Source organism: Amblyomma maculatum, chromosome 5 (assembly GCF_055883805.1).
Source record: "Amblyomma maculatum isolate TAMU_Amacu chromosome 5, ASM5588380v1, whole genome shotgun sequence".
Lineage (NCBI taxonomy): Eukaryota > Metazoa > Arthropoda > Arachnida > Ixodida > Ixodidae > Amblyomma > Amblyomma maculatum.
Window position 1 is genome coordinate 118,737,481 of NC_139348.1, and position 27,297 is coordinate 118,764,777.

General features: G+C 46.8%; 1 protein-coding gene across 3 annotated transcripts in view; it reads right to left on the minus strand.

The window, feature by feature from the left end:
• LOC146189330 (uncharacterized) overlaps positions 1 to 25,894 on the minus strand; it is a 37,585-nt gene extending 11,691 nt beyond the window's left edge. The window contains exons 1-9 of one of the 3 annotated variants that reach the window (XM_084604184.1): positions 25,666 to 25,894; positions 18,553 to 18,766; positions 17,563 to 17,774; positions 16,449 to 16,597; positions 13,773 to 13,973; positions 10,350 to 10,440; positions 8,736 to 8,874; positions 3,172 to 3,456; positions 1,369 to 1,415 (exon numbers count right to left, since the gene is read on the minus strand). In XM_084604184.1, coding sequence (XP_084460310.1) covers positions 1,369 to 1,415; positions 3,172 to 3,456; positions 8,736 to 8,874; positions 10,350 to 10,440; positions 13,773 to 13,973; positions 16,449 to 16,597; positions 17,563 to 17,774; positions 18,553 to 18,705 — 1,277 coding nt within the window. In that variant the 5' untranslated portion in view covers positions 18,706 to 18,766; positions 25,666 to 25,894. Of the gene's footprint in view, positions 1 to 1,368; positions 1,416 to 3,171; positions 3,457 to 8,735; positions 8,875 to 10,349; positions 10,441 to 13,772; positions 13,974 to 16,448; positions 16,598 to 17,562; positions 17,775 to 18,552; positions 18,767 to 24,992; positions 25,494 to 25,665 lie in introns of those variants that run through there. The other 2 variants (XM_084604182.1, XM_084604183.1) reach the window with 2 other exon arrangements.
• Between the last annotated feature and the right edge of the window lie 1,403 nt (positions 25,895 to 27,297).

A 27,297-nucleotide genomic window follows, 5' to 3' on the forward strand; every position in this document is an offset into this window, starting at 1 on the left:
TTCCAACAACGTTTTATAAAGGGCCCTTTGCAAAACCCGGGAACTCTGCTTTGCTGCGCAGCAACAAGTCATTCGCCACATTGATGGGCACCTTCAAAGTGCTTAGAGCAAGGAAAAGTAAAAATCAGGAAAAAAAAAAAAGGTCTATAGCTGCTGTGGGATACAGGGGGGAGAAATTAGACCTCACATCTTGAAGCCGCATATCACACCGCGTGACACAAGTGCCATTGTGGTTAACGTCCACATAAAAGCTGCTGCGGACTGTGCAACAGAAAAAGCTACCATTGATCATAAGAGTTTGAATTCTGTTACCGGGATGCTAAAAACTCAATTTTATCTCAGCTAAAACAGAGTATAGTTGATTTCTCTGTCTCCTTCAGCAGCGAAGCAGGCCATACGAGTGCTGCTGCAAGCCTTTTGTCAGCACATCCGGTCCTGTGCATCGAATGCCAGCTTCCTCGCATGAGAGCAATGTTGCGTTGAAAACGAGCACGAAAGACTGAAGGCCACTTTCAAGCGGATTGCACATTAATCTCGCCAACCAGTATTACTGCGTTATCGTTGCAGCGAGTGCCCAAGACTGCGCAGCCGACTAGGCTCAACATGCAAAAAATGATTGTGGGGTGCCATAAGGGGCGAGGCAACTTACAGGGGCATAGCGTGCAGTTCGATGTTATTGGATGTCCTACTGAATGAGAGTTCGATAAATGTGAACATCAGTCGTGTACTTTTGCGTCGGAAATGTACAGAGAGTTTGATATAGGCAATAATTAGGTATCTCCGGGATAGACTGTAGTTGATCTCTGCTTTGCTTTCAGTAGCAAAGTTGTGGCTTCACAACATGACAACTGGTACACCGAACACTGCCTTCCTTGCGTGACTGCAAAGCCGCGTTGAAAACAAGAATGGCAGTCTGAAGACCACTTTCAAGGGGACTCTACGTTCACCGCATCACATAGTTTTACAGCGTCGGTTTTCCCAGCAGGTGCCCAAGGACGCTTGGCCAACCCAGCTCTGTGCACAAAGTTAGCATCTGAACGCAATTATGAGAAGCGTCCCTTGCAGGGGTGCGGGACACAGATCGACCTATTGAATGTTCCACTGAACGAAAGTTCGACAGACGCAAACAACACTACAATTTTTTTACGGGACTTACAAGGGGATATTCTTACAGTTCAATATGCATCTGGCTTCAACTATATTGCTTATATCGAACAGTCAAAGAACCCCCTTGGAAATCCCATGCAAAAGTGCAGAATTACTGGATGCAAGTTATTTTGCTCCGAAATTATCCATAAGTAAACAGCTCCTCTTAATGGCAAGTGGCCACTGAGGGAGGGGATAAAAGAAATCTTGAACAGCACTCACGTGGTCTTGTGAGCCTCCAGCTCTTGCCTCAGCTGCTCAATGTCCTCCTGCGCCAAGAAGGCACACACCATACGTACACAATGAGGAGTCGTCAATGCATTCGAGCCTTGACAGCGAATTGCCGAACAGAACAAGATGGTTTGGTTTGGTTTGTGGGGCTTAACGTCCCAAAGCAACTCCAGACTATGAGAGGCGCCGTAGTGGAGGACTCCGGAAATTTCGATCACCTGGGGTTCTTTAACGCAACGCGCACTGACATCGCACAGCACACGGGCGCCTTGCTTTTCGCCTTCATCAAAAAGCTGCCAAACAGTAGTCGAGCGCCGTAACCACTGCGCCACCCCGGAAGGAGTTGGCATAGGTTGATCACCCCTTCAAAAGACTTGTGCCTCTTTCACACAGCCAAATGTCATTATAGAATAGCTTCCTCAAAGGTTGGTTGAAGGAGAAGAATTTATTTGCAAGATGTCAAGTCAAATGCCTGTCACGGGACCCTATTCTGATTAATAAACTAAATAACAAACAAGCAGCAACACAGAAAAAAACTGATTATAGCGATACAGAAGCATTATGTACAATGGCCATGAACTATAACAGGTTATAAGACAAAAAACACAAACAAATGACTACAGCAAAAAAACTGATATATCATGTTGTATGTATACAATATGCTCTGTTGTATGCATGCACTGACAATGTAGTTGCTGCGATGGTGGAAACAGCGGAGAGTGACCTAATCCAAAAATGTTCTGATCGGTGAATTTATGATGGCACTCTCATTGCACAAAAGACTGGTGAAAGTTCCTGCTTATCTTACCTGATTTGACATCACACAATGTCACACAAGACATTGATAGTCATAGCAGCGAGCATCAAAATATTTTTTAATACGATTGAATGTTTCTTTAGCCGTATATGTTGCCTCATTGCATTTGGGCAGTTCCCACAATGTAGCATTTCTCTCGTTTTTTGCTCCAGACCCAGATGCCACACAGCACGACCAGTGTCTGATCGAGCAGCCAATGGACAGAGCCCGCATTTCATTGTGACTGACACACGAGACCTGTGGGAAAGCTGCCAATTTCTTTTTTCCCCCTTTCTTTTCACGGGCAAGCGAACCCCAATCTCACCACTGAAACACTTGCAATGTATATTTTGCAAACATTAGGCAGAATGGAAAATTGTTGCGCAAATAGTATTTGTTGCAGATATCTATTCCAGAGATACCAGAATTTCTCAGCCTTCGGGAAACCCTAAGACTTTCAAAGGGTAGTGTGGAACCCCAGGGTACTTTCATTGTGACATCACATGACCAGATGTGCAAATAAAAAGAACCGAAGACATATGCTGCCTCTTTGGAAAAAAAAAAAAAAATGGAATGGACTACATTCAATTAGTTACAACTGGTTGTACAGAGAGAAAAAAAAAGCACCATTACTAACAAGTGAAGTGTGCCTAGTGCACCCCCCCCATCCCCCACCATCACAAAAAAAAAAAGGGGGGAGGGGGGGGAGGGGAGTGAGAAGCTGAGGCATGGATTAACTCAGGTGCTGAGGGAATCTAAAAAGCCCTTTTCTCCTGCATTTCCTATACATGGGAAACTTTTTCAAGCGGACTTCAAAAGTGCTCTTTGTAGCTACACATTGCTAAACAGTTCACAAACAATGGAGGCAAAAACAAAAAAAGAGGGGAGGGGGGGGGGGGAGAGGAAGGAATCCCATAGCAACTTCTTGCCATGCCACTGATTATAGAGCACTAAGTTGACATACTAGACAATGCAAGTATACACCAGCACTGCCTCACCTTGGTCCTCCCGACCACCTTGTCTTCGTTGGGGTGCGGAAACTGGAGCGCCAGGCGTCTGAGCACCTTCTCCACTGCACCTTCGAGGCGCTCCTCTAAGAGCAGCTCTGGCTCCAGTACCTGCTCGCCAACAGCCACGCGGTCCACTGGAAGGACCGGTGCCTCGGCATGGGGTGGATGAGGGGCAGTGGACGGACTGCCGGTTGAGGGCCACGACATCCAGGAGAGAGGAGCACTCAGGTATGCTGCGGCCATTCCCAGAGGCTTGGCCACTCCAGAGACCACCTGGTCGAAAAATAATCAAGCCGATTCAAGTAAAATTACAAGCTGACCGTTCGATAAACGTTTGGCCTGCAAAGTAGTGAAGAGGCAGCAGAGTCGGACGGATGGATGCTAGGGGAAGCGCCCCTTCATCATGGAGGTGAATGTAGTTGGGCTGCCGTAGTTCACGATGAAGCGACCTTGGAGCAAGAAGCTGGGAAGGACAGTCAAGCTCAGATCTTAAGAATATGATGGGACAGCATTAAAGGCTCCCATCTGAGGCTCCCCTCGCAGATCCCTGTTTGCCCTTTTCTGCCTGCCCGATCACAAATTTATTAATTTGTGCCTGTTATTTCACATGCACCCATCCGCGTATGGTCGTAAGTTGCTGTGACGTTATGGCACAAACCAGCTCAGAAATATTAAGGCCGGCTTTAACAGAGTTTTATGATTGAGCCTGCATAGTCTAGAAGTACTGTGCCCGAGTGCCTGCCATCTCTGCCATCTGATGTGGTCTCGTGACGCAACTCAACGATGAACGAGTGCCTGGCCATATCACCAGCCGACTATCAAGACGCATGCTTGTGATTCCACTTCCAATGTCAACAAGATTCACGCCCTACTTCTCTAGAGAAAAGGGCCTTTAACATGCGTTTAGGGTGCAGTGGCCATCCATAAATTTTGTTTCTTCTTTTTTGGGGGTTGCATCAAAACAGTTTTAGCTGCAGACATCACGAGCTGCAGACATCACAAGCTGCTAATTAAGCCCGCAGGAATAAAACGCGTGTCTGCTGTTAGCTTTCCCGAGACTCAACATCACTCTACCGTAGCCAATGAAAATACTATGATCCATGAGACACCTAAAGTAACCGCGACTCATGTTTCTGGCCAAGGCCTAAATAAAACCCGGAGCCTCTCTCCCAACCGAGAGCAGATTTAAACATGAAATGGGTCTGATACGGACGTAGCACACAGGGCAGTGCAGCTCACAGTCTCTCAGTGCATTCTTTTCTGGTCGTACAGTTGAGCTGTCTCATGTCATGCTGATCCGCTGGCGTGCACATTTTCCAATGACAGCAACTCACTCGACACTATCCCTTTGCTCATCTAGAGCTTCCAGAAATGAACACGCGCTGCTCAAGCTACAGGACAAAGCATAAACGGGTTGATTGGTTTGGTTTGTAGGGTTTAAAGTCCCAAAGCAACTCTGGCTACGAGAAACCCCATAGTGGAGGGCTCCGCAAACATACACCACCTGAGCATCTTTAACGCACACTGACATCCCGCAGCACACGGGTGCCTTGCTTTTCGACTCTACCTAAAAGTGGCTGCCTATGCCAGGATCCGATCCAGCATCCTTGGGCACAGCAGTCGAGAGCCCTAATCACCGAGCCACCACAGCGGGGCCTAGACATCGACTGACTTAACCTCTGTGGACAGTTGATCTAAAAAGGTTGGAGCAAGGGCGTTTATTCCGGTTTCAATAGAAAAATAGGCTACGTGGCAGATTAATTCAGGTTTACAAGAATGCTTATATATTGGACAGTTTGTTTGCCCCACTTTTTCGTGTCTGGCTGAAGAAGCCATTCTTTGTGTTGGGTTTTCGTTAGCGGCTGAAGCCTGTCGATGACGAAAACGTGGCCTTGCTAAAGGCAATTATGGGTAGGCGGAAAAAAATACTAGAACTGAATCTCAATAGAAGCATGCTATCCCAATTCGTGCCACCAATACGGAGAAAAGAAGAATAAAAACAATTTCGAAAATATGCGAGGTCCTGGAGCCAAATGGCATACACACATGGAATAAATGAACCCAAAAGGTTGCACAGAGCTAACTCTGACTGCAAAACAAAACATTTTGCAATGAAAAGCACGCGGAAGACATTCCTGACAAAAAGAAATTGAGAAATTCAGAATTTAATACGGGGGCGATAGAAAGGAAAAAAAAAGAGCATAGTAACAATGCTTACTCACAAATAACTTTTATTCAAAGAAATACTGCATACATAATTATTCTAACTAAAAAATGAGCGAAAACACAAAGGAAAAGGTTAGCCTTACACCGAAGCCCCACTTCCCCTTTCAAAAAAGAAAAGAAAATGCAAAATCCCTTCCTTGCCACGGTGCAAGCACTTGAGAAAAAGTTGACCTCTTGATCACAGACAGTTACTGATGGTTGACCTACGCAGCTGTCTTTTGTTACAGTGGGCATGGAAAGCTCTTAAAATTTCTCGATTTCGATGCCTGGCATGGATGACTGTGTTAGAAAACTGAGGAGTACAATCACCAATTAGTGAAAAACAGCAAAAAAATAATGGATCAACGAAAAAGAAGTTATGCTTAATTGTATCCAGGTGCTCTTTAAGACTAAGTACCTTAGGCACTCCCAAGAAGCTGGTCTCACTATTCTCCACCTTTGCTTTCATTAAATTACTTTCTCTCTCTGGTCCCATAATCAACCCGGCAGTAAAACTTGTCACTAGCAGGTTAGAAAACAATTTCTAGTTGCCCTCGCACGAGGGTTGTGTAGGAGTGGAGCAGCTGCCCAGAAAAAAGTTCCCCATCTTTGACCTCACCCCCACCTGCATGCGCTCCCTCCTCGCTACTGTCACCCCCCTCCCTTGTTGTAATGCTGTCCAAGCAGACAGACACCCACAATATGATGTTTTAGAGGTTACACGCATGCAGAACTATTGCAAGAGCCCCAAAGCCTTGCAGATACCAAAGAAACATGTTCTGCTTACAACAAACAAAAACAAGCAGAAGACAACCACACAATTTCAGCACTTGCAGTAATCATCAGAAACAGAACAGTATGGTTGTACTACACAGGTTAATAACAGAGCTCAAGGCAGTAAGAGCATCGATTCATTCAGACATTGTGCAGATAACTTTACCGGTGCAGTAGTGAAGAAATACTTTCAGGGGTTGTTATATGCCGTTAGTTGAAAAAAAAAAAGCTTGGAAAAATTTGGGGTGTGTAATCTCCACCCCGCCCCCCTTTCCCCCGTCAGCTAAGCCAGCGCTGTGCTCATCTGAGAATGTGCCAGGCTGTGCAGTGGTTTCTCTCTTCCGGACAGATCTGGCACTACAGTCGAACCCGGATATATCGAATTTTGGTTATATCGAACTCACGGAATATCCCCTTGAAAATCCCATGTAAAAGTATAGGAAAGGCGCGTCATATATCGAACTTAATTTCACCGGTCGTTCGATATATCGAACTCCGCACCACGCACTGGAAAGTGTGCCTTCTCCAAAGACGATCGCATCACCCTTGGCCGTTTGCTGCGTGCCGTTTTCAAGCCACGTGCGGAAGGAATGAGAGGGGACAGTTCGGCGACGGCTGGTCTGGGCAGCGCCGCGCCCATTCCCCAAAGGCGCGCGCATTTGCAGTTATCGTTTTCCGCGCACCAACACATGACGTTTGCAAGCCATACGCGTGGGTGTGCCCATCCTTTTGCCAAGCTATCTCTCTCCAACAGCACGCGCTACGCATGCGCCAAGCCAGCTCAGTCCGTTTTCAGACGGGCGTCGACGCCGCTTTCTCCAGAGTGTGTTGCGAACCCTCTGTGCGTGCAGCGACTGAGGTGGCTATGGTGCCTGCGGACGTTAAAAAGCGGCAGCTCTTTGTTTTATTTATTTATTTTTTTTTAGAGTCATCCTTTCGTATCGTTGTGCTGTTCGGAAGTTAAGAAGCGACAGGGTTTTTTTTTTTTTTTTTTGCGGGAGTCATTTATCCTTGCATGTATGAGTCAACGAAAGCAGGCGGTCGGCTGCTGCGATCATGACGCCCGCCCCAAGCGCGGCGTGATAAATCGAACCAGGCTTGTACGTGCAATCAAGCAATCACGGGCACTCTGCCAAGTTCGCTCCCCGCCACCGCAGGAGCTATCAAGAAGACGTTATCGCAGCGCAGCATCTTGGCACGCTGCTAAGCAATGAGCTGTGGATGAGACGACCGAAACGGAGTGACGCGCGCCATCGACATGCAAGCGAAAACGGTCACGATTTCTGCCGCGGCGACACTGAAACCTTGTTTTGAGCTGCCGCGGTGGCTCGAGCGGCGAGAGGGAGTTTGAAATTTTTCGCCCTGTCGCTGCCGCTCGTCCCTGAGATCGCTCAATCGCTTGCATGTGAGCGAGCTGGCCTTAACGCTTTTTTTTTTCTTCAAATTCTCCGTGCAAAAAGCGCAGGGTGGGTTCATTATGCGAGTGGGTTGCTTATGCGACAAATACGGTATCGTTTTTTGGCATCGTAAGTGCCGTCACAAGCAGATTTTTGTATATCGAATTATCGATATATCGAACTATTTTGCGATCCCCTTCGAGTTTGATATATCCGGGTTCGACTGTATTCACACTGTGCCTGAAGAGCTGTTTATGCCACCTAGAAAGCACAGCGGCATCTCTCAGAACAGTGCACTCGTCGTCAGTGTGGCAGCAGTAGCAGCAGCAGCAGCAGCCCACTCCCATTGGTGCCGCGGCACAGCCCCTGGCTCTGCGTCCCAGAGCTAGAACAGAGCAACAAACCGTGCCATTGGTTCCCTTGCAACTGCCCCACACTCCACCGGGCAATGCTCTGATGCGAGCCAGAACTCTGCAATAATTCATTCTGGGCTGCCTGTCCACAGGATAGTGGAAGCGCAAAAAAACACCGAATAGAAACTCTTCACGTGGCAGGAAGGCGACCCACGCTTGCATCGTGCTCACCGAATAAGAACTTCATGCATTAGGATGAAACAGATGAAAGTGAGGGAAGCTCCTTGCCACCAATGAGGAAAGCGCTGCTGCTACAGCCATCATCCCCTGTTCTCCAGCCACCGCCAATGGTGAACATGTTAGCTCGGTTTCCTGCCCTAAAATTCCCGAATTTTTTGCAGCAGCTGAGCGTCTTAGTCTTTAGATCCCTTCTTTGATAGCCTTCTTGTGGATGCAAACAGCACTCCCATGTACAAGTACGTAAGTCTTGCTTTATTAGAAAACTTATCGACTCGTCCAGCTTTTAATCCAAACAGCACGCCCTTTGAGAGCCTAGTTCCCATGCGAGAGGCAGGTTACAGCTGCACAACTACTGGGATAGTTTTTACTAAACTGTGCACAGCTGGGAAGGTTCGCCGCTCTGAGTGCTTTACATTACAAACTCTAAATCGCTTCTTTCCCAGCAGCGCAGAATATTCGGATAGAAACTAAAACGGCTTCTGAATATAAAGGAGCAGCGCCTGATTATAACTGTTTGTGGCCTAACCCCCTATGGCCCACACGAGGCCACAAAAAGACGGCACAGAACTACCGGACCTCTTACCTCGTAGGCTTGGCTGCCAGCAGAGTTTAGGGTGGTGCTGCCTATGCCTTGCTCCTTGTACAGCAACCACAGCAGGAGCGGCACCATGACGAGGAAAAACAAGGCGACGGCCAGCCGCTTCCGTCGACGCGGTGACACCCTGGGGGCAAAGAAACGGGCACCGCGTGCTAGCAAATGTGTTCGTTCACACTATACCTCGCAATGCTTGGGCACACGAGGTCAGAGCTGTGCACAATTTCTGCATACCCGTCGACAAAACGTGAAATGAGAGGGCGACCATCCACCAATCTTCAGGCGTACTAATGGGAAATCTCGCCAGAAACGAGAAGCTGTACTGCTCTCCTATTACGTGATCGCATAGAGGGCTTGTTTGGCCAGAAAGCTGTAGCCATACTTCGGAATTGAGATAAATGTGTTACAAAATACGCACTAGCTTTTGCATCAAAATTGTGAAGACTTTTTTTTTTGTGCGGCATTAATACAGTTTCGCTTCCCACTTAGCATCCATCTGCTAGTCAGACTGGAGGCTAGTTTGGGATGGGGAATCTAACTGGTGACTTGTGTGTACCTCCGACTGTGTGTCATTAATTGTAGGTGTCCACTAAGAAGCTTCGCAACATGGTCTGTTTTCTCAGTCTCAAAAAGGCTACCACATTTCTGACAAAAAATAGCAAATGAGGGCAATTTTCTACCCCATGCACCGTTGGTGCTCTTACACTGTTCTTGCGATGTGCATTTTTCTGAGCATGTGGCAAATGACTGTTTGGTTTCCTTTGCAGGGTTTAATGTCCAAAAAAAACTGAGAGACGCCGTAGTCGAGGACTATGAAAATTTCGATCACCTGGGAATGTCCTTTAACGTGCTTGACATCGCACAGGACACAAGCGCCTTGCTTTTTGCCTGCATCAAAAGTGAGAATGATCATTGCGAAACATGTCTAATAATAATAATTGGTTCACAGGAAGGGAAAGGCACATTATCTGTCGTTTCTGTGGACATCTGAACCACACATAACAGTAGGGAGGAAGATGGGAGGGAAAGTGGAAGGACAGAGAGGAGCACAGTGCCCCCCTATGATCCTTTTTCTCTCCTTTCGCTTCCACCTTCCTCCCTTCCTTTGTAGCCCAGCGTAGGCGTCCATAGAAACAAGTGTGACAGATACAGTGCCTTTCCCTTCCTGTAAACCAGTTATTATTATTAGACAAGTTTCGCAGTGATCATTACCCACTGGGCTTTTTGATGCAGGCGAAAAGCAAGGCACTTGTGTGCTGTGCGATGTCTTGTCTTAAGCAGATTTTTTTTTTTTTTTTTTTCAGAAAGTTTAAGAGATCAACCAAACATTTCCACACGGCCAGCCTTATCTGATAATCTCAGCAGTATTCGTCCCGACAAGGGATACTGTAAATTATATTGTATGATGCTGATCTGAAAGCTAACCAATCAGCGCAGTGTCGACTGTTACCGGTTGATGCAGCAATCTTCGTGCAGCCCTCATGTAAATGACCAGGACACAGCTATTAAGCAATAAACTGCATCTGTCAAGCCATTGGGCAATGGACGACAGGAGTCCAAGTGCACGCAAGAGCGCCGTCAACTCTTCATCCTTCCACTCACCTCGAGAGCATCCATGCGTCGGCAACAATGTACCCTGCCGTGGCAATGTACACCAGCTTCCACAGGCCAACAAACAGCCCCAGAACAGCACCTGCAAAGGAGACAAAGGGAAGTGGGCTACCCATAATACCAACAGACTGAGCAATGTGGCTAAGGCCTCTTAAAAGCACCGAGACACAGCAACCCTTGAGAACCTGATGCTGATGAGAAGCCGATAAAGGTGCACAAACGTACCGGGGTAAAAATATGAAGAAGACGGGTAACTTCTTAAAGATGCATACCTGTGAGCAAACAAAACCAAAATACGAGTGAGAGAGATGCGCCACCACGTGAGCCGAGTTATGACAACAGACTGCTGGATGGTCACACTGGTTTCTGTTCCTCTGCTTGCGGCTCCAGACATGAAATGCCTAAGCATTATCGGGACAATGAGGACACTGAAAATGACCAGACTGCAGTGTCACCTAACCGCAAAATAAGGCTGCTCTTAATTAATTGCTTGCGTTTGTTTACAATGCACAGTTAAACCCAGACATACCGAACCTGAATATTCCAATTTTTGGTTATATCGAACCTGATCATGCCCTTAATGATCCTATGTAAAAGACAAGAAAGTTGAGTCATATCAACCTACAATTTAACAGACTGCTGAATATCGTATAAATGCGTGTAAGGGCCGCATCCCAACTTTTCATGACCCACGCGGGAATAGCCTTCAAAATGCATGTGCACAGGAGCTTCCAGATGCTGCCCACGGATGACGCCTGAAGTCGCGGGCCATCATCATCATATTCCCTCTGCCACTAGCTTCCGCAATCCATATCGGCATCGGTATCGCCCGCCCCAGCCACCTTGGCTTTGTTTTTTCAACTGTCAAAGGCATGTAGTAAGCAGTGGTAGCGTGGTTGGCATGGTCGCATGCCGTAGGTGCAGCTCTTGTGTGCTCTCTGCTTTATTTTTCATGAATTGCCGTTGAGCGTTTCCATTCTAGCACGATCGGCAAGCATATTTTGGCAGCTACATGGCAAGTTTTGAACTGAAAGTGGAGTTTGCCCTCGAGCACTGCAAGCGAGCGGCGGGCAGAAAACTGACATGCACGAGGAGTACGTCTAAAGAGGTTCAACCAGAAGGATGCGTTGAAGAACACCAGCTACAAAAAGGCATGCTTTTGTATCCTGAACTGGAAGAGCTGTTTCGCTATGAAATGGAACTGTAGAACAATGGCTACGCGTTGACAACGGACATAATGCGCGTGAAGACACAAGCCTGGGCACGTGCGAGAAGCATACCGCGAGGACTTCAAAGCTAGTGTGGGCTGGTCACAAAGATTTCTAAAGAGGAAAGGCCTACCTTTTTGGCAAAAGACCACGCTGTGCCAGCGTGAAAAAACGTGCAGCCTTTACACGCGACGGTATATCAGACTCTGCACTGCGCACCGAAAGGTGCGTCTTACCCAAAGAGAATAGTGTCACCCTCAGTCGTTTGCCACATGACATCGCGTGACGTTTGCAAGCCATGTGGGGAAGGAACGAGAGAGAGGAACTGGTTCGGCGATGGCCGGCAAAAAGCAGTGCCATGCCCTGGAAGGTGCATTCCCCAAAGAAGCGCACATCTGCCTTGATCATTTAGCGTGTGGCACCACATGACGGTCGCAAGTCACAAACGTGAAGGAATGAGGGGGAACCAGTTTGGTAACGGCCAGTATGGAGGAGACCCGACCAATTCAGCCGTGCTGTCGGAGAGAGGGGAAGAGACTCGAAAGAGCAAAGAGCAAGGATGTCCCAATTCTTTCCTGCCCCCACGGATATGAGGGAGCATAAAGGAAATAAATATTCTCCCAAGCTTTCTATCTCTCTCTCTTCCTTTTCTTCCCGTCTTCATTAGCAGCAGCACACACTGCGCATGCACTGAAAAGCCAGTTCAGCACCTCGCAGACCGAACATCAAACGCTTGCTCCAGTGAGTGTTGTGCCCTCCCCAATAGGGAGCCAAACCTAAAGTTTCGTTGTGCAACTGCAGCATGCTAATCCACTAGCGATGAAATTCTGTGGTGCTGGCCTGGAGCGACGGCGCCACAGTAGCTTCACACTGACCGCGTAACATGGGCTGCGGCTGGCCGTGCCAGTTATGTTCATTTCCTCTTAACCGTGTTGGGTGCAAGGAGAGCAACCCTTGTACTAAAATTTACAAACTTCGGCGTGACTGCGCAAAAGCGGTGCCACATCAAAGTGTACCAAAGCAATGACATTGGTAGTAGCTAGTTTTTGAGGTTAACGACTCAAGACAGATTGTAGAGGGTGGTCAGAGCTGCACTGGATGGCTCCGGATCAGCCGACACTTGTTAGAGCACCCCGCATGTTAAATACCCTAACTAAGATTATAAATTAAGGCAGCACCGGCTAAGAAAGCACGGAAGTAGCCAGAATGGCAATGAGGTAACAAATTACTGATGGCAAGATGGCGACCTGGGAACTGCGATGATGGGCTCGTAAACAAGTAGGGTTATTGTTCAAGATCGGTCACACCGCATCGCCCATGTGTCGAAATTGTTGTGCAGGGATGACAAGAAGGAGACGAGGTGCTCTTTTAAAGGCGCAAACACACTGGCGCTGTTGCGTGCGGTTTGAGATACAGCTGCGCACATTTGTCGGTCAGTTAGCTGGCACAGATGAGCTAAAAAAAAAAATGAAAAAACAAAAAAAAACAAAACAAAACAAAATGGAGACACTGTTACTGATGCTCAACGACACGCGGCACCATGCTGCCGGTTCTTGGGTGGTTCATGCGCCACGAACTCAAAGGCGGTAGACGTTGTCAGCCAATCTGTCGCAAGCCTTCTCCCGAGAACGACTGGTAAATGTTTCGCCAACGCTATCGAGATGAGACTCCACGTCTCGAGTTGTTTATATGGCGTGAACTCAGCTAGATGGTCGCGTCGAAATTTTCTCAGGCCAGTGGAAGTCCTACTCGGCATCGCTGTCTTGATGTTAACACATGGTAGAAATGTCACTCCCCACATTAAACATGCCAACGACATCAGTATTACGTCCACATCATAACGGGGTGAGAGTCAGTCAAGGACGTTCAGGTCAGCAAAAATCATCACCAAAATGGAAAAGCAAAAAGTAGTGGACAGGTGTGACTAGCACACAAAACACTGCGGAAGCGAGCACAGCGAGCCGGGCAAGTACGGCCCGAAGAAACAAAAAAAGCAAAACGCATTCCTGCCACAGATTCATTTAGGGCAAGCCTTTTAATTTTGACCTCGTGTACCACGGAATTATTCAGTCACGAAAAAGATTGCCCGGGGAGATAGGCACAAAATAGATAAAACAGTTCACTTTAGAGCATGAACTACTGGGCTTATGCACACTGTCTCCTTCATTACATTACTTTTGCCACTGAACGTGGCGCACCGACTCACTTGTGAGCCGCGTCCTCTGCTGTTGCTCAAACTGGTGTCCAGCAGAGTCCCTTGCCAGGCCTGCCATCAATGCCTGCCTCCGCCCCTCCAGTTCCTCCTGTCGCTGCTGTTGCCAGTGCCTGGCAGCCCTGGGAAGGGCGGGCGACGCTCCATTGTCATTGCTTCGGAGCAGGTACACCGGCCGCAGCCGTACACCGCCACCTGCATGAAATGTGAGCACGCCCATCATTTGTGCCTCCAGCAATGACAGCAGAAGAGACGCAGGCCAGGTCAACTGTGGACCCTCGTTTTACAGCACACATCGCACCTATTCCAAGCAATGTGCAGATTTGTCTACTAATAAGGAAGCTTAATTGCTCGTTAGCAACACCCACCCGATGACAGCCGTACAGTCCTGAAGAAAAACTACGGCCTGTTCTATCAATTTCACTCACAAGCACACCTTCACTCAAACCTCTACTCCAAGCGGCCCTCGAGGCTTGTTTTTCATTTCAGAAATCAACCTCCACTGAAATCGCTCTTCCGGCGGTGCCGAGAATCTCGAGTTGGTGACGACGCTACCTTGGCCGCCCCTCGACCGCCACTCTGTTTGGAAACATGGCGGACATCGCATCACTCGCTCGCTGTGTGGACTTCGTTATGGCGGCATACCAAACTTTTCAAGAAAGCGAATACGACGAGGATCATCAAACCTTTCTCTAAAGCATCGGCTGAGAGTGACAGCGACCCGGGACTTCCACCATGCTATCGTTTTACGAATGCGGCCATGGCTAGCCTCCGGCCGTACCTGCCGCTCACGTTAAATATGGATAACCGTGATCAGCCACTGACGTCTGTACTGTGTTGATCGTCACATCATTACAATTTGCTTGAGTGGCGCGAGGCCATTTCAAGTCATCACCGGATAAGTGGATAACTTTTTGGAGCCTACCGAGTGTAGAGTTGAGGCACGATTTGACCGTTAATGGTGAGTTTGCCCGCGGCCGGACTCTAGAGTCGAGCGGCGGCGGCGCATTCTCCTCAGTGGCTTGACCTGCGCGCTTCCGCAGACGGCGGCGAATTTGTGGGGGAACAGCGTGTTGCATGTAGTAAGCTGGGGGGCACCAGAGGCACGGTGGGGCTGTGTGGACATCTGTGCTGTAGCCCGTGCATCCCATCGCCCGAGGGTACGTAGTACGTCATATGACGTGCGGAGCTGTCGAGGGAGTGCATTGCTGTGCTCGTCCTACGGAGGGATATTCGCAGTCGATGAAGGGCATGGCTTTTCAAACATGTTTTCAAGTAGGACTCCCTAGGAAACCGCACGCGGCATTTGCTTCTGGAGAGTCGAATTGAGTGTGCATGAGCTGCAAAGTAGCACGCGTGTTTTCACCGCTCGCCCACTGAGCCGTCCGAGCCCCATGAAGGAGCCATGCTCGTAGTAGTTGGTGGCTTTTACATTTTTTTCCTGCAATATATTTTGATGTCTGTCAAAGCCCGGCAACGAATAATAAAAAAAAAAACTCCGTCAAAGCCTGGCAATAAAAAAAAAATCTGTCAAAGCCTGCTAATAACAGAAAGGCAAAGCAGCAAAGGCGAAGCGTAGATCTCACACCAACACAATAAACCGAAGTATTCACACCATTTCTCGAAGCCTACGTCATGCTCTGCGTAAACTCTACGTCACCAGCCGCGGCTGTTACCAGATGCAAAAGCATTTTCGGCCATTTTTCACAGCGACCTTTTTTATCCAGCCCACAAAACAAGTTCCACTACACTGTTAACGTCGAGGTCGCTTGCGAAAGTTGTTTAGAAGACTTAACATGAAAAACTGCATATTACACACTTCAGCACGCAGTTTTCAGGCCAACAGTTCACCTTAATCACGTCCCCATACGCCAGTTGCACGGCTTCGAGTGGAGGAGGTATTCTCGATAAGAACTGTCGCAAGAAACGACGAGGAGCGTTCATGAATCTGAATTGGCCCTGCAGTGGAGGAGCAGCTATATTCTCGGCTCCAAGGAGTGGAGGTGGAGCATCGAGTCAAGGCGCGTTTGTAAATACGGGCGTTAGCCTTGGTCCCAGGTTAGAGCCAGGGTCCTGGGCAGGTCTAGGGAAGATTGCACGCTGGTTGAAAACAAATGCACGTTGGCAACACAGGTCAAATACGATTTCACAAGCCACCTAGCATGCAGGTGAAACGATAGGTATATGCTTTGCAGCTGTCATTAGCAGAGCTGCCAGCAGCATAAACGATCTATTACTGAAACTTTTCAATGCCTGACATGACATCAATTCTAGTACACACAGCTCGAACGTCCATGGAAACGACCAGTTTTCCACAAAACTACTAAGTCCTGTTCTTACACCTGAACCAAAGCTGAAATTATCCAAACGTAGGAAAGAAGCAAACTGTTCAGAAGAAAAGAGAAATTGGGGTTTTTACGCATACAGTAGAAGCATTAATTGGCAGAATGTGGATGACATGCTCCTCTTCATACTGGACCTCCATGAATATTAGAACCTATAATGTGGCTGTTTAAACTACAATTTAAAGATTACGTACAAAATACAGGCTAATTCGACATGGCAACCCATGTTTACAAATGTCTCTGAAGACACCCCCGAGGGCATGGGGTCAAGGTGTCCCCAAGTGAAAGCCAACGGTGCAAAAAGAAAATGGAAATAATCACTCACGGCCCTGGCTTTCGGAGGCAACTTCGTCATCCTCCGAGTCTGAGAACGCCACCTGCTGCGGCACCTCGCTCATCACAGTCTCTGTGGTGGTGGTGGTTACAGTCACGGTTGCCTCTGAATCTTTGCCCTTGGACAAGCCGTTGGGAATACTGCGTATGATATGTGAAACCGGCAAACGACTCTCAGTCAGAAATTTCCTCCTCTCTGCACCCTTTTTTTCACGAGGCACTTTGTGAATGCAGATGAATCCTATAGCAGACATCGTCCTATTCGCTTTCCCACCGTTCTATCATTCCTACTATTGTCTGCATCAACAAAACTTGAGAAAAAGAATGCTGCTGTGAAGCATATAATCCCAAAGATGATAAAATCCGCAATAGTGTGCAAAATCGCAAAATCTAAGGGCCTTGAGCAAGACGCACATGCCACACAGCTTAGTAGCATTTGGCACATTGAAAAGACAAACGTGCACACAAGAAAGGGAATGCATTATAATGATGATTTAAAAGGCGTGCACTCTTGATCAGCCTCGATACCAAGCACTGTTAATGACTATGCTCGGTAAACAAGAGGTGGACAACCTTTTCGCATACTTTTATCTGCTCTTGTGTTCACAGCAGTGGCTCTCATAGACCTGCTATCTCATCTATTTCTTTCTTTTTCTTTTTACAAAATTCACTCATTGTCAGTAACGTTTTGTTACTACCAGTGAGTGAGTGTCTCCCTGTTTACCGCTGCATCCCTTAACGTGTCCCCTTGATGCCCAAGCATACTCCCTATAAGTGCATTTCACTGCCGTGCTTCGCAAGGGTCATGTTTTCAGACATAGAATACAGTAAAATAGCTGCTCTCTATTGCTTTCTAGGCAAGATTTTTCGATGACAGAAAGGCATTTCACTTTTAATCTCCCGTGGTATCAAGCCATTCATTACAAATTCTTGGCACCAACCAGAGGCAGGCAAAAACCATCAGCATGGGAAAGCTGAAGTGCAAATTTGGACAATGCATTCATTCATTAAAGTTAGGTCCGTGAACCATGTTCATTAACTGAGCAAAGACCCACTGGTTGCGACAACATCAGTTAGTGCCACAACTAAGCTGACTGCCAACTCACCCCCGTTGTTGCGACTGACGCTGCCAGCTGCCGGCGCCGCGAGAGTCACCATCCACTGAGTCTTCCGAGTCGCTGTACAGTGTTCCGTTGTGCTGCACACCACCGTTCTGGAGGATGCAACTGCCAAAGCGCACCTGCTTGCTGGACTGGAGCTCCGTGCCACCCTCCTCCTCCGCCCACTTCAGGATTCCCACGGGATGCTGCTGCTGCTGCTGGGTCAGTCAATCAACAATCTTCTCAGTCCACCAGGACCATCAGCTGCGAAACTGCTCTGCCCATGCTCACAAGCAAGTGCTCTTATTATATCAGAACAGAGAATGGGATGTGTACAACTTTATCAGTAGGAAGCCGATGAATTGTAATGCACATTATTAGGGACAAGTAAACCAAACTGCTTGCCCAGTTGGTGCATTTGGACTAAAGGAACAACAACAAAACTAACGAAAACAAACGTGTCAGGTACACCATGAGGTGCATAAAGAGACCAAACCTGCTTCGAGAGCATCCATTTCCTGACCTTTCTAGGCCTTCGATTCTAGGTTTTTGCATGCATTGTTTTCCCGCAACCAGAGGTCAAAGAACACTGGCGATACTGAGAGACATTACAATATTCCCATGTCCAGAGCGTCGCATTTTGAGGACCACATTTTAAATCCCATTTGAGACTGTGCAGCAATTCTGTGCCTGCAAGCTGCCTTCACTTTGCAGTTTGTCAAATTTTACTACACTACGCCTGAACAATGCTGCTTTACTCAAATGCCACTGAATGTCTCATCCATGTATGCACAAGAAACACAGGGCCCCTCAAGCCCCAGATGCTGCATGTTATAGAAGCTTAAGACACTTTGATGGACAAAGATGATCAACATCAGTTTTCGAAAATGATTCAATTTTTTTGTGAAAGCCTTTTGAGGAAGTTTCACTCTCTTGACACTAGTCGACACAACTGAGACGAGGAAGAAAAAAAGAGAAGTGCAAAAGCGCCTGTACCCGAGATGTAGTTGTCCTGCTGCTTTCAGAGGACAGGAGGGACAAGTCAGCCACAGCGGCTCCCCGAGACTCTATTGGTGTCGAGAGCCGGAGCGGTGAAAAGGAAAAGGAGCTCGTCTCCGTCTTCACGATGCTCACTGTCTCCCTGGTCATCGACTGTTGTGACAGCCCAGACAGATCACCCCTGCTGCTCGGGAGGTTGTGGGAGGTCCGCCTGCATGCGTAAACAAGGACACCCTTAGATACAAGCTGGCAAACAGAGGCAGGCTACGAAGCTGGAGTACAATGCCAAGTTCTACGTCAGACAAATTTTTTTTTTTCTGTCCGCGAGCACATTAACTGCTCCCATTTTCAAATTCAAAGACTATTACCCGTAAACACCTCCTAGACTTGTTCCATATAGGAGAGCTTTGGATCAATTTCAACCACCTAGTAGGGCTCAAAGCTACGTTGGCTGTGAGGGACACCACAGTGAAGGATCCCCAATTAATTTGGGCCACCTGAGGGGCTTTCATGCACGCCGACAATGCACAGCCTACATGTTCCTATTGCATTTTGCAGCTAGCGAAACGTAGCCAACACAGCCGGCAATGAACTCCGGTTCTCCGGACCAGTAGCCATGGACCCCAACCACTCATACCCATACTGCACAAGCATGCTGCTCCGTTGACAACAAGTGTCACCTAAGTGCAGGCAATCTACCCCTAGGCTATTACTAACCATATAGTGAACAGCGGCCCCAACCACAGCACTGAGTTCTGCAGAATTTATAGCAAGTTTGAGGGGTTTATTCCACAAAATGATTTGTTCCTCGTAGCTTGCAGCAGTTCATTTTGCCTAACGTCACGTTTTACAGCAACCCTTGCCTCATTCGCAGATAAGGTGGCAGTGCGATTCAGCAGGCCCTTCAAAGACTACAGATCACATGCAGTGATATTCATTAACTGATAGAAAGAGACAGAAAAGCAGTGCTGCCATAGGCAAACACCCTGCAAAATATAAGAAAAAAAAAAACGCAAAAGGGAGAGTCCACAGCATGGAAGCTGCTCTCATCTGCGTAATCAATCCAGCAAACAACGAAAAAAAGCACAATGGACAGTAGAGGAGAGTTAATAGAGAATTGTGAAAGTCCCATTCATAACAAACAAAAGATAACATGGCAAATATGAAACTGTGAATGGCGAGAAAGGCTATTGGAAAAATGCAGGTCTCTCAATGAGTAACCTCCATTATTAAAGTCATAGATGTACAACAAATTCTTGGAGCAATATATATGAGCAAGGCAGAAAAATATCTGCAGCCCCTATCAGGCCTCAACCCTTGCATTCCATAAAAGCAGCTGCAGTACAGCTCTTACAGCTGGCTACCTTCGCTCCTAAACGCGGTCGGCGTGGAATGACAATCCACGCAACAGTGGAACTAGCAATGATACGGGAAATCAAATGTATCAAAGGGAAATTGTCCCTGAAATGCCGCTCTCAAATGAGCTTAGAGCAAAAAAAAAAATCCAATAGCAGCTACCTAGATAACAACAGCTTTCTCACAAAAGCACTCTCACAGCCCGAAATTTCAATGTGCTAGTGCGTACAGCATACCACGATGCTTAAACAACCAAATGACCCCCACTAGCAGCCCACTTTCTTTACTGCAGGTTTTGAGCAGATAAATATTACGCGCCTCAAGAGCACAATGTCATGTCACATCCTTAGAATTTATGGCAACCATATACTAGAATCCAATAAAGTCAATTTCAATTTACTCCCAGACACCAAAAAGGAATGCAGAACCTTTTTGATACAGCACGATGCAAGTCTCAGTGAATCACGCACAGCCACCAGTGGTGGCAAACCACAGAGTCTCCTTTGCAATCTGGCAAATGGAATGAAGAGAATTTTGAAGGCCCTGATGGCCACAGGACGAGGTGCAGAGCAATGCAGAAACAGCTTTTGTTAGAAAGTGAACACAATGCCGCCCCCCTCCCTCTTCCAAGGAAATGCTCAGTAGGATCAGGCAAGAAAGCAGACGGTTGTGAGCGAACTGTAGTGAGAACAAAATATGTGACACTGGCAAGAACAAGTGGTAGAGCCAGGATTCCTTCGGAGCTGCTTCAACAAAATAAAGGCGAAATTTTCTTGACAACTGCTTAAATCTATTATTGCAACCTGTCCTGCATCAATATTAAAGGGCAACTACAGAGGTTTTTCGACGTTCACATATGGTGGGAGAAATCTTACTGTAGGTTTTTCTCTCCGCACTGATTCATTCTGCCCAATTTGGACGCCGTGCGGCAATTCATTTGTACGCAACTTTATTTTAAACAGTGCAGTTCTCGTGGCCTGTTCCGATGATTTCTGTGAGCAAAACTGCTTTTGTGACGTCACAAATGGACCCTCAAATGAGGGTCGACAATATTTATAAATAAAATAAATTGAAAATATCCGCTTTACTACCCACTGTCCCCTCCTAATACTGTATATGGCATCACAGTTCCGTAAACTAAATGGCCATTTCTGGCCATGAAACCAGCTTCAGTTTCGATCTGCTCTCTCATTTTAAGGAACATTCTATTTGGAACTTTGAAAGTTTTTTGTGTCAGCGTCGGGACACACAAAGGAATGTAACGCAATAAATAACTCGAAATGATAAAAACACCAGAGTTGTCGCTTAGGTTTTATGTCCCCATGAATTCTTTAAATATCAGCAGACATATATAAACCCAATAAGCAAGGAATAGCCAACAATTTCACAAGAAGACAAGAGAAGCACAGCTTAGCTAACTACTACATGTCTCACGTCACCAACGTGAAGTTTAGTCAGATTTTTACACCCCCAAGCAAGGTGTTAGCGTCTTAGCGAGTGCTATTTAGTCCTTTTGTGTTGTGTTGTACTAACAATATGAAGCTGGAAAGACCACAATATAAAAACTGTTTCCTTTTCCTGACGTGCATTGCACTAATCTATGTCCTTGTATTAGCCTAGTTAATGACAGCCCTAAAAGAGGATTAGTGCGCAAATATAAAAAATTTACTTCCTACCATGGCTACAGCTACAAGGAACAAATTTCATAACCTGTCACAGAGGCTCTCATCAGGAAAGCACTGTAAGACAGTCAATAGCTTAAAAATTTATTTCATAACATGAATTTCGCCCTTAGAGCTATGTGACACAGTGCAAATGAGATCTGCTTCAAGGCACAGAAAAAGGCCATCTGCCTTCTCAAATGCGCTGAACATTCGTATTCTTGAATGGCGCGAAGAATTCAAACTATGCTGTGTTCAAATTGAAGATATCCTTTTAATACACTTGATATCCTTTAATAACTCCAGTGTTAATCTAAAAACTAGAAGTTTGGCTAAACCGCAAATTCAGGAAGTTTGAGTTGGCAAGATTACACTGCATGCTCGTTTGCAGAAAAGAGTAGGTATGAAAATCCAAAATGAAAGAAAGATGAAAAGGCAAAAATTTTTGTAGAGACATTTCACGCGAAAAAGCAATGCGCCCCAGCACAGGAATGCGAGACTGTGAAACCTATAAAAGGTTGACCTACAAATTTTGAAATGTTGATCCAAATATCAGCAACCATCTGCGCAAAGAATAGGGCGCAATTAAGCCAGCAAGGTAGCCTAATTTTCCAAAAATTAATTTGCTTTATTTTCTGTGACATATTTTCACTTTTTCCTGAGCTAGATCCAATGTCGCACTTGCTTGCATGCAACGAGTCCAAAAAAAAACAAACAAAATACACTTAAGCTAAACAATAATAGTAAGCAGAGCAATAAGAGCCGGCAACAATCAAAACACTGACTGCTTTATATCTTGCAGACCCTAATCATTCGCTAAAGTACATGGGAAGTATAGGGCCTACCCCGTGCCCTTAATCAGTGTATTCTGGGGTGGAATAATAGAGATTCTATTCCAGCAAAAAATGATTCCATGCTGTCACACTCTCTTCGATTGGTTGGCCAAATTTTGAATATGCGCAAAATGAGGTTGCGTTGCACGACCTCACAGAAACTTGTTATACATCTTACTGCTACCAACTTCGCAGAAAATGAATTTTCTTCAACAATAAACTTTTTGTGGACATTTGTTAATAAAAAAAAAAAAAGGCGTTTGGGTGTGCCTGTTACTATCTGGTTGGCTCTTTTCGTAAACAGTCACTCTTTGAAGTCATGGTACGCAATTTTGATGTCATCTCCAGTGGAATGGAATGGATTTTGGCATTGTTATATTATTCCACGCATTTTATTCCACAGTAACTAGTTGAGGACACAGTGCAAGAAGTTAAACGTGAAAATTGATAGAAAAAGAATAAGGAAGTTCGCCATTGGCACTCTTCTCAGATGGCCACCAGCCTCAGGCTCTTCTTATCACCACGGGCTCATCTCTAAAGTGAGAGAAGAGGGCAAAGCAGGTTTCCCTAGTAGGCTGCACGGCCGGTTCTGAGTCATTTCATATAGAAGAGGGCACTGCGTCTAATCATGAATGCGAATGGCACAGCCACCACATTTATATGCACCAAGCAGTCCCACACCTTGCATTTGCTTTGGAAACCACGAGAGAGATGCTTGGTTTAAATAAAAAATGCGTCCCCATAAAACTTATTAAGATTGAAAATGTTTGCACTCTCTTCATGCACTGCAGTATCAAAGCTGTTCACCATGTTCATTTTCATCAAAACAAGATTTGTGGCTGCTGCTGACAATTAACACGTGTGGAGTCATGGCCAACCCTGATGACATTGCCAGAACCTCTAAATCCTCAATTTGCAAATTCATGAATGGGAAATAACATTTTTGAGTACGTCACGTCATACTGAAGCAGTTCACATGAAAAATGGGTGCACAACATCAGAACACGCCCACTGCCAGCGTCGGCAAATGATTAAACAAGCCTGCGCAGAAAAGTTTGTCCCCAAAACTATAACAGGATGCTAGACCACAGAATGCGCACTGCAGAAGTGCTTGAAGTGGCTAGATGTTGACTTTTGTTGCACATAGTGTTCAAAAACAAATACACAATCCCTTATCACATATGACAATGTATAGTGCTTGGCAATGAACATCATGCAGAAGCTTAGCAATGAAAATCATACATAGTCCTAAGTGCAATTATCCACACGGACCAGCAAGTTTCTTTTAAACTAATTGTTCATTTGTGAGAAACCCTTGTTGCTATCACAGAGATTCATGAAATCTGCATGATCTCCACAACTGTTCGAGTGGCTCACAATTAAATCAAGTCTCTGGTCGCAGCACCTGATCAACATAACAGAAAGCACGCCTACAAAATAACTCAACTGTGTCAAGCCCATTGGCGAATTCTGTATAGGAACATAAGAGCTGGGGCACTCAAAATAGCTGGGCTGGACCAAATGTCTCGTGCGACGGACATGCGACGGCTATTTTTAAGAGTCTCGCTCAAGTGGGTCCATTCTAGGCAGTACAAGCGTACAAGTTTTGCCGTAGTAGTAGTTTTGATTTCGCAACCTCGTTCACGTGCGGACCACATGTGCTGGAAAAGTTATTCGGGACCCCCGCCGAGCGACCCGCAAACGGATCAACCCTTCACACGGCAGTGAGACGGCAGTCTCTCGAGCGTCGCGGCCCTTATACTTTTTCCTTCACCTTTACTAAAGCATTCATCCAAGGCGGCAAGCCAGATTTAAGCCACGCGCCTTGAAAGGCGGCCGTTAGCAACGGGCGGATCCGCTCACGCAAACTGCGGCTGATAAAGCTACGCGTGTTTACGGCCCGTCACTCACGACCGTTACGCGGTCCAAAGTGCAACCCTGCACAGCTTGAAAAGCGAAGAAACAAAAACGGCAAGACGCAGGCTGCACCAAAACAGCCACTCGATTACGAAGTGTGTAAACTGCGCGCCCCTGAAAACTGATAATAGCTCGAGAAAGCAGCTAACACAAGGGGCACATCCGGAAGGTCATGGTGTTACAAAAACCGAGCACAAAGTTGCTAAGAGGCGTCCTTCCATTTAAAACGAGTCCACCCTGGCCGGCGGGAATTAAAAAGTGACATGTTGCGAAACCGCGGACGACGCGCGGCCGGACCGGAACAAGAGCTCGTTGTGAGCGGCTAGCTCGCCAACTCGCAACGAACACCTGGCGAGCTAGGACGCTCGATTTCGGCGGCGTCCCACGATGTACGAATTAAGTTTTCACCAGTAGAACGAATTGAGCGCAACGGACACCTGCTTTCGGTTACAGGCAGAGCGGCGCCGTGTAAACAAAGGCACATACACGTTTGACTCGCTAACACGCGGTTGAAGCAAGAACATCGTTTGTAAACGTGGGCGTGAACGCGTCAATGCTGACCTATTTCCTGAGCGCTATTATACAGCCGTGGTCGAAACAAATATTGCAGAGTGTGTCGTTTGAGTGGGTTTCGTTGAGCACGCAGGGAACACCCGTTAGGATTACTCACCGAACTTTAGTCCGACGGACACTATCGGCGTGGTGCGCCTTTTCGCACCGACAGTTTTCACCGCACCGACTCCGCAGAAGCATGGTTTCGTCGGGAAGCCCGATGGACACAGCGAAGCGACGATGCGCAACTTTCCCGACACAGTTTTCAGCAGTGGGCCACTTTTACATCCATAATTCAGGACCTGCTGCCAGCGCCAAAGCGGCGCGCTAGGAGGGAACCACACTGGCGCGATACACCACGATGTCACGCGGCAACAACTTGTTCCGTTGCGTGGATGTTGAGCCGTCGTTCACGGCGTCGGCAGCTATTTCTTTAGGCCTAGACGAGCGAGGATCTGAGAGCGGGCCCGCGACACGTCCCACGCCGGTTACTACGACACACCTCAAAATAAAACCGCCGCCGTCGACTTCAGCTGTTCACCATGGCGACAACGGTACAGACACGACGCTTCGTCTTCGTCGTCACTTCCCGAGCAAGTGAGGAACGAGGCGAGAGAACGCAAGATACTACGTAAACGACGGCGTTCTCGCTGCTTCCGCGTCTACGAAGCACCTCCCACTAGCAGCTGAGAGCGTAGACAATGCGGCTGACGCGACGGCGAGGAGGCAGGCCTCGCTCTCGACATACCACTCAGGTGAGCAGGTGTGTGTATTTACTTTCGTGCACTTACCTGCTTTCACGTTTCTCCCCTGTGCTTTGACGATGCGGATAGACGAGGACGAGGCGCGGCAAATAGCTCCGGGTCCTAAGCAGCCTGAAGTGGCGGGCTCGCTGTCAAACTTGAAATTAACTGTCAGATGTCGACCACCCAGAAATCCGTTATCTTGATAAACCGCGCTTTTTTTGTGGTTTGGTTAGACTTTGGATTCGATGTCTGTCAACAAGTTGACTGAGCGGCTAAATGCTGGGACGTTAGTGTAATGCGGCGAAATTCGATTGGAATATATTTTTAGCGTGAAGGTTTAGCGCGAGGTATTTTAAGATGTAGTTTTTTGTCGATGCTATGATGTGTCCTACTAACCGTCGTTTCTACCCACATTTCCGCATGTTCACAGCAGCAGACAGCACCTGTGCGCGAAACGAAACCTAGTTTTTCACGGAATGTCGGCTGCAAAAAGTGGTCGGCTATCACGTCAAGATGACGAAATACTATTGGACAACTGCTTACTCGTTTAAATGTACAAATAGTTGTGTGAAAATACGAAGATGCAGGCTTTTGCTTTCATTTCCTGAAATTGAAACGATTTGATTGTAGCTAAAAACGTCTTGTTACTAGCGTCCTCTAACGGCCATTGTAGGACTACAGCCATAAATCGAGCGTCGTCTGCTAGCACGAACGGCGCGCGTGGAGAACCGCGCGCCCACACAGAAACTCCTTCGTGTGGCTTGTTCGCACTGCAATGATTTTCTACGTATGAAAATTTACTAACTGGCTGAATGTTGCAACGGTCTGTACCCCTGGAATTGCGCAACGCTTGAACAAATCTATATTTTCGCCTGCTGCAAAACGCACTGGTTTCTGAGAGTTTAATGCGAAATAGGGCTCCGCTAATTTTTTATGTGCCTTTGTGTTTCTTATACTTATGAGTATTTCAAATTCTGTTGTGAAATAAAGAGCTGTGGGCGATGGCGTTCTAAAGAAGAGAGAAAAAACAAGAGGCTGTTTTTTTTGCAACAAGGCGCCGATAAAGCTTTATTTGACCGTACCCTTCATCCTTCATTACATTTATTTTATGCTCCCAGGCAACGAACATCGCAAAAAACAACAAAAAAAAAAAACAAAGCTTACCAAGCTGTACAATAAGGAGCACTTCATCGTCACTGTGAACAACAACTGCACTGTTAGGCCTCGGTAATCGTTCGTAAGGCGCATACAAAACGTGGTCTACTCGATACCATTGCCCTGTGGCCAGACCTACATTGGCCTAACGGGAAGAGGTCTAAACGACAGGCTCATACACAACAAAATAATACAAAATACCTTAACTAACATTCATAAACTTGAGCGCATACAGCATAAGGTCGTTAGGTTTGTATTTAATTCATATGGCCGTGCGTCTGTCAGCGAGCTTGTGAAGCGTAGTGGATTACCTTCTGTGACTGAGCGCAATCGCATCTGTCGATTAAAGTTTCTTTTCCAGCTCGTAAAAGGTCATTATAATATTAACACTTCCAATTATATTACTTACTCTTCAGGTTATAATACGAGACAAAGGCATGCACTAACAATAACCCCCGTGAACGCGCGAAATAACAGTTTTAAATATTCTCTCTTTCCGAGGACAATTACGGAATGGAATAA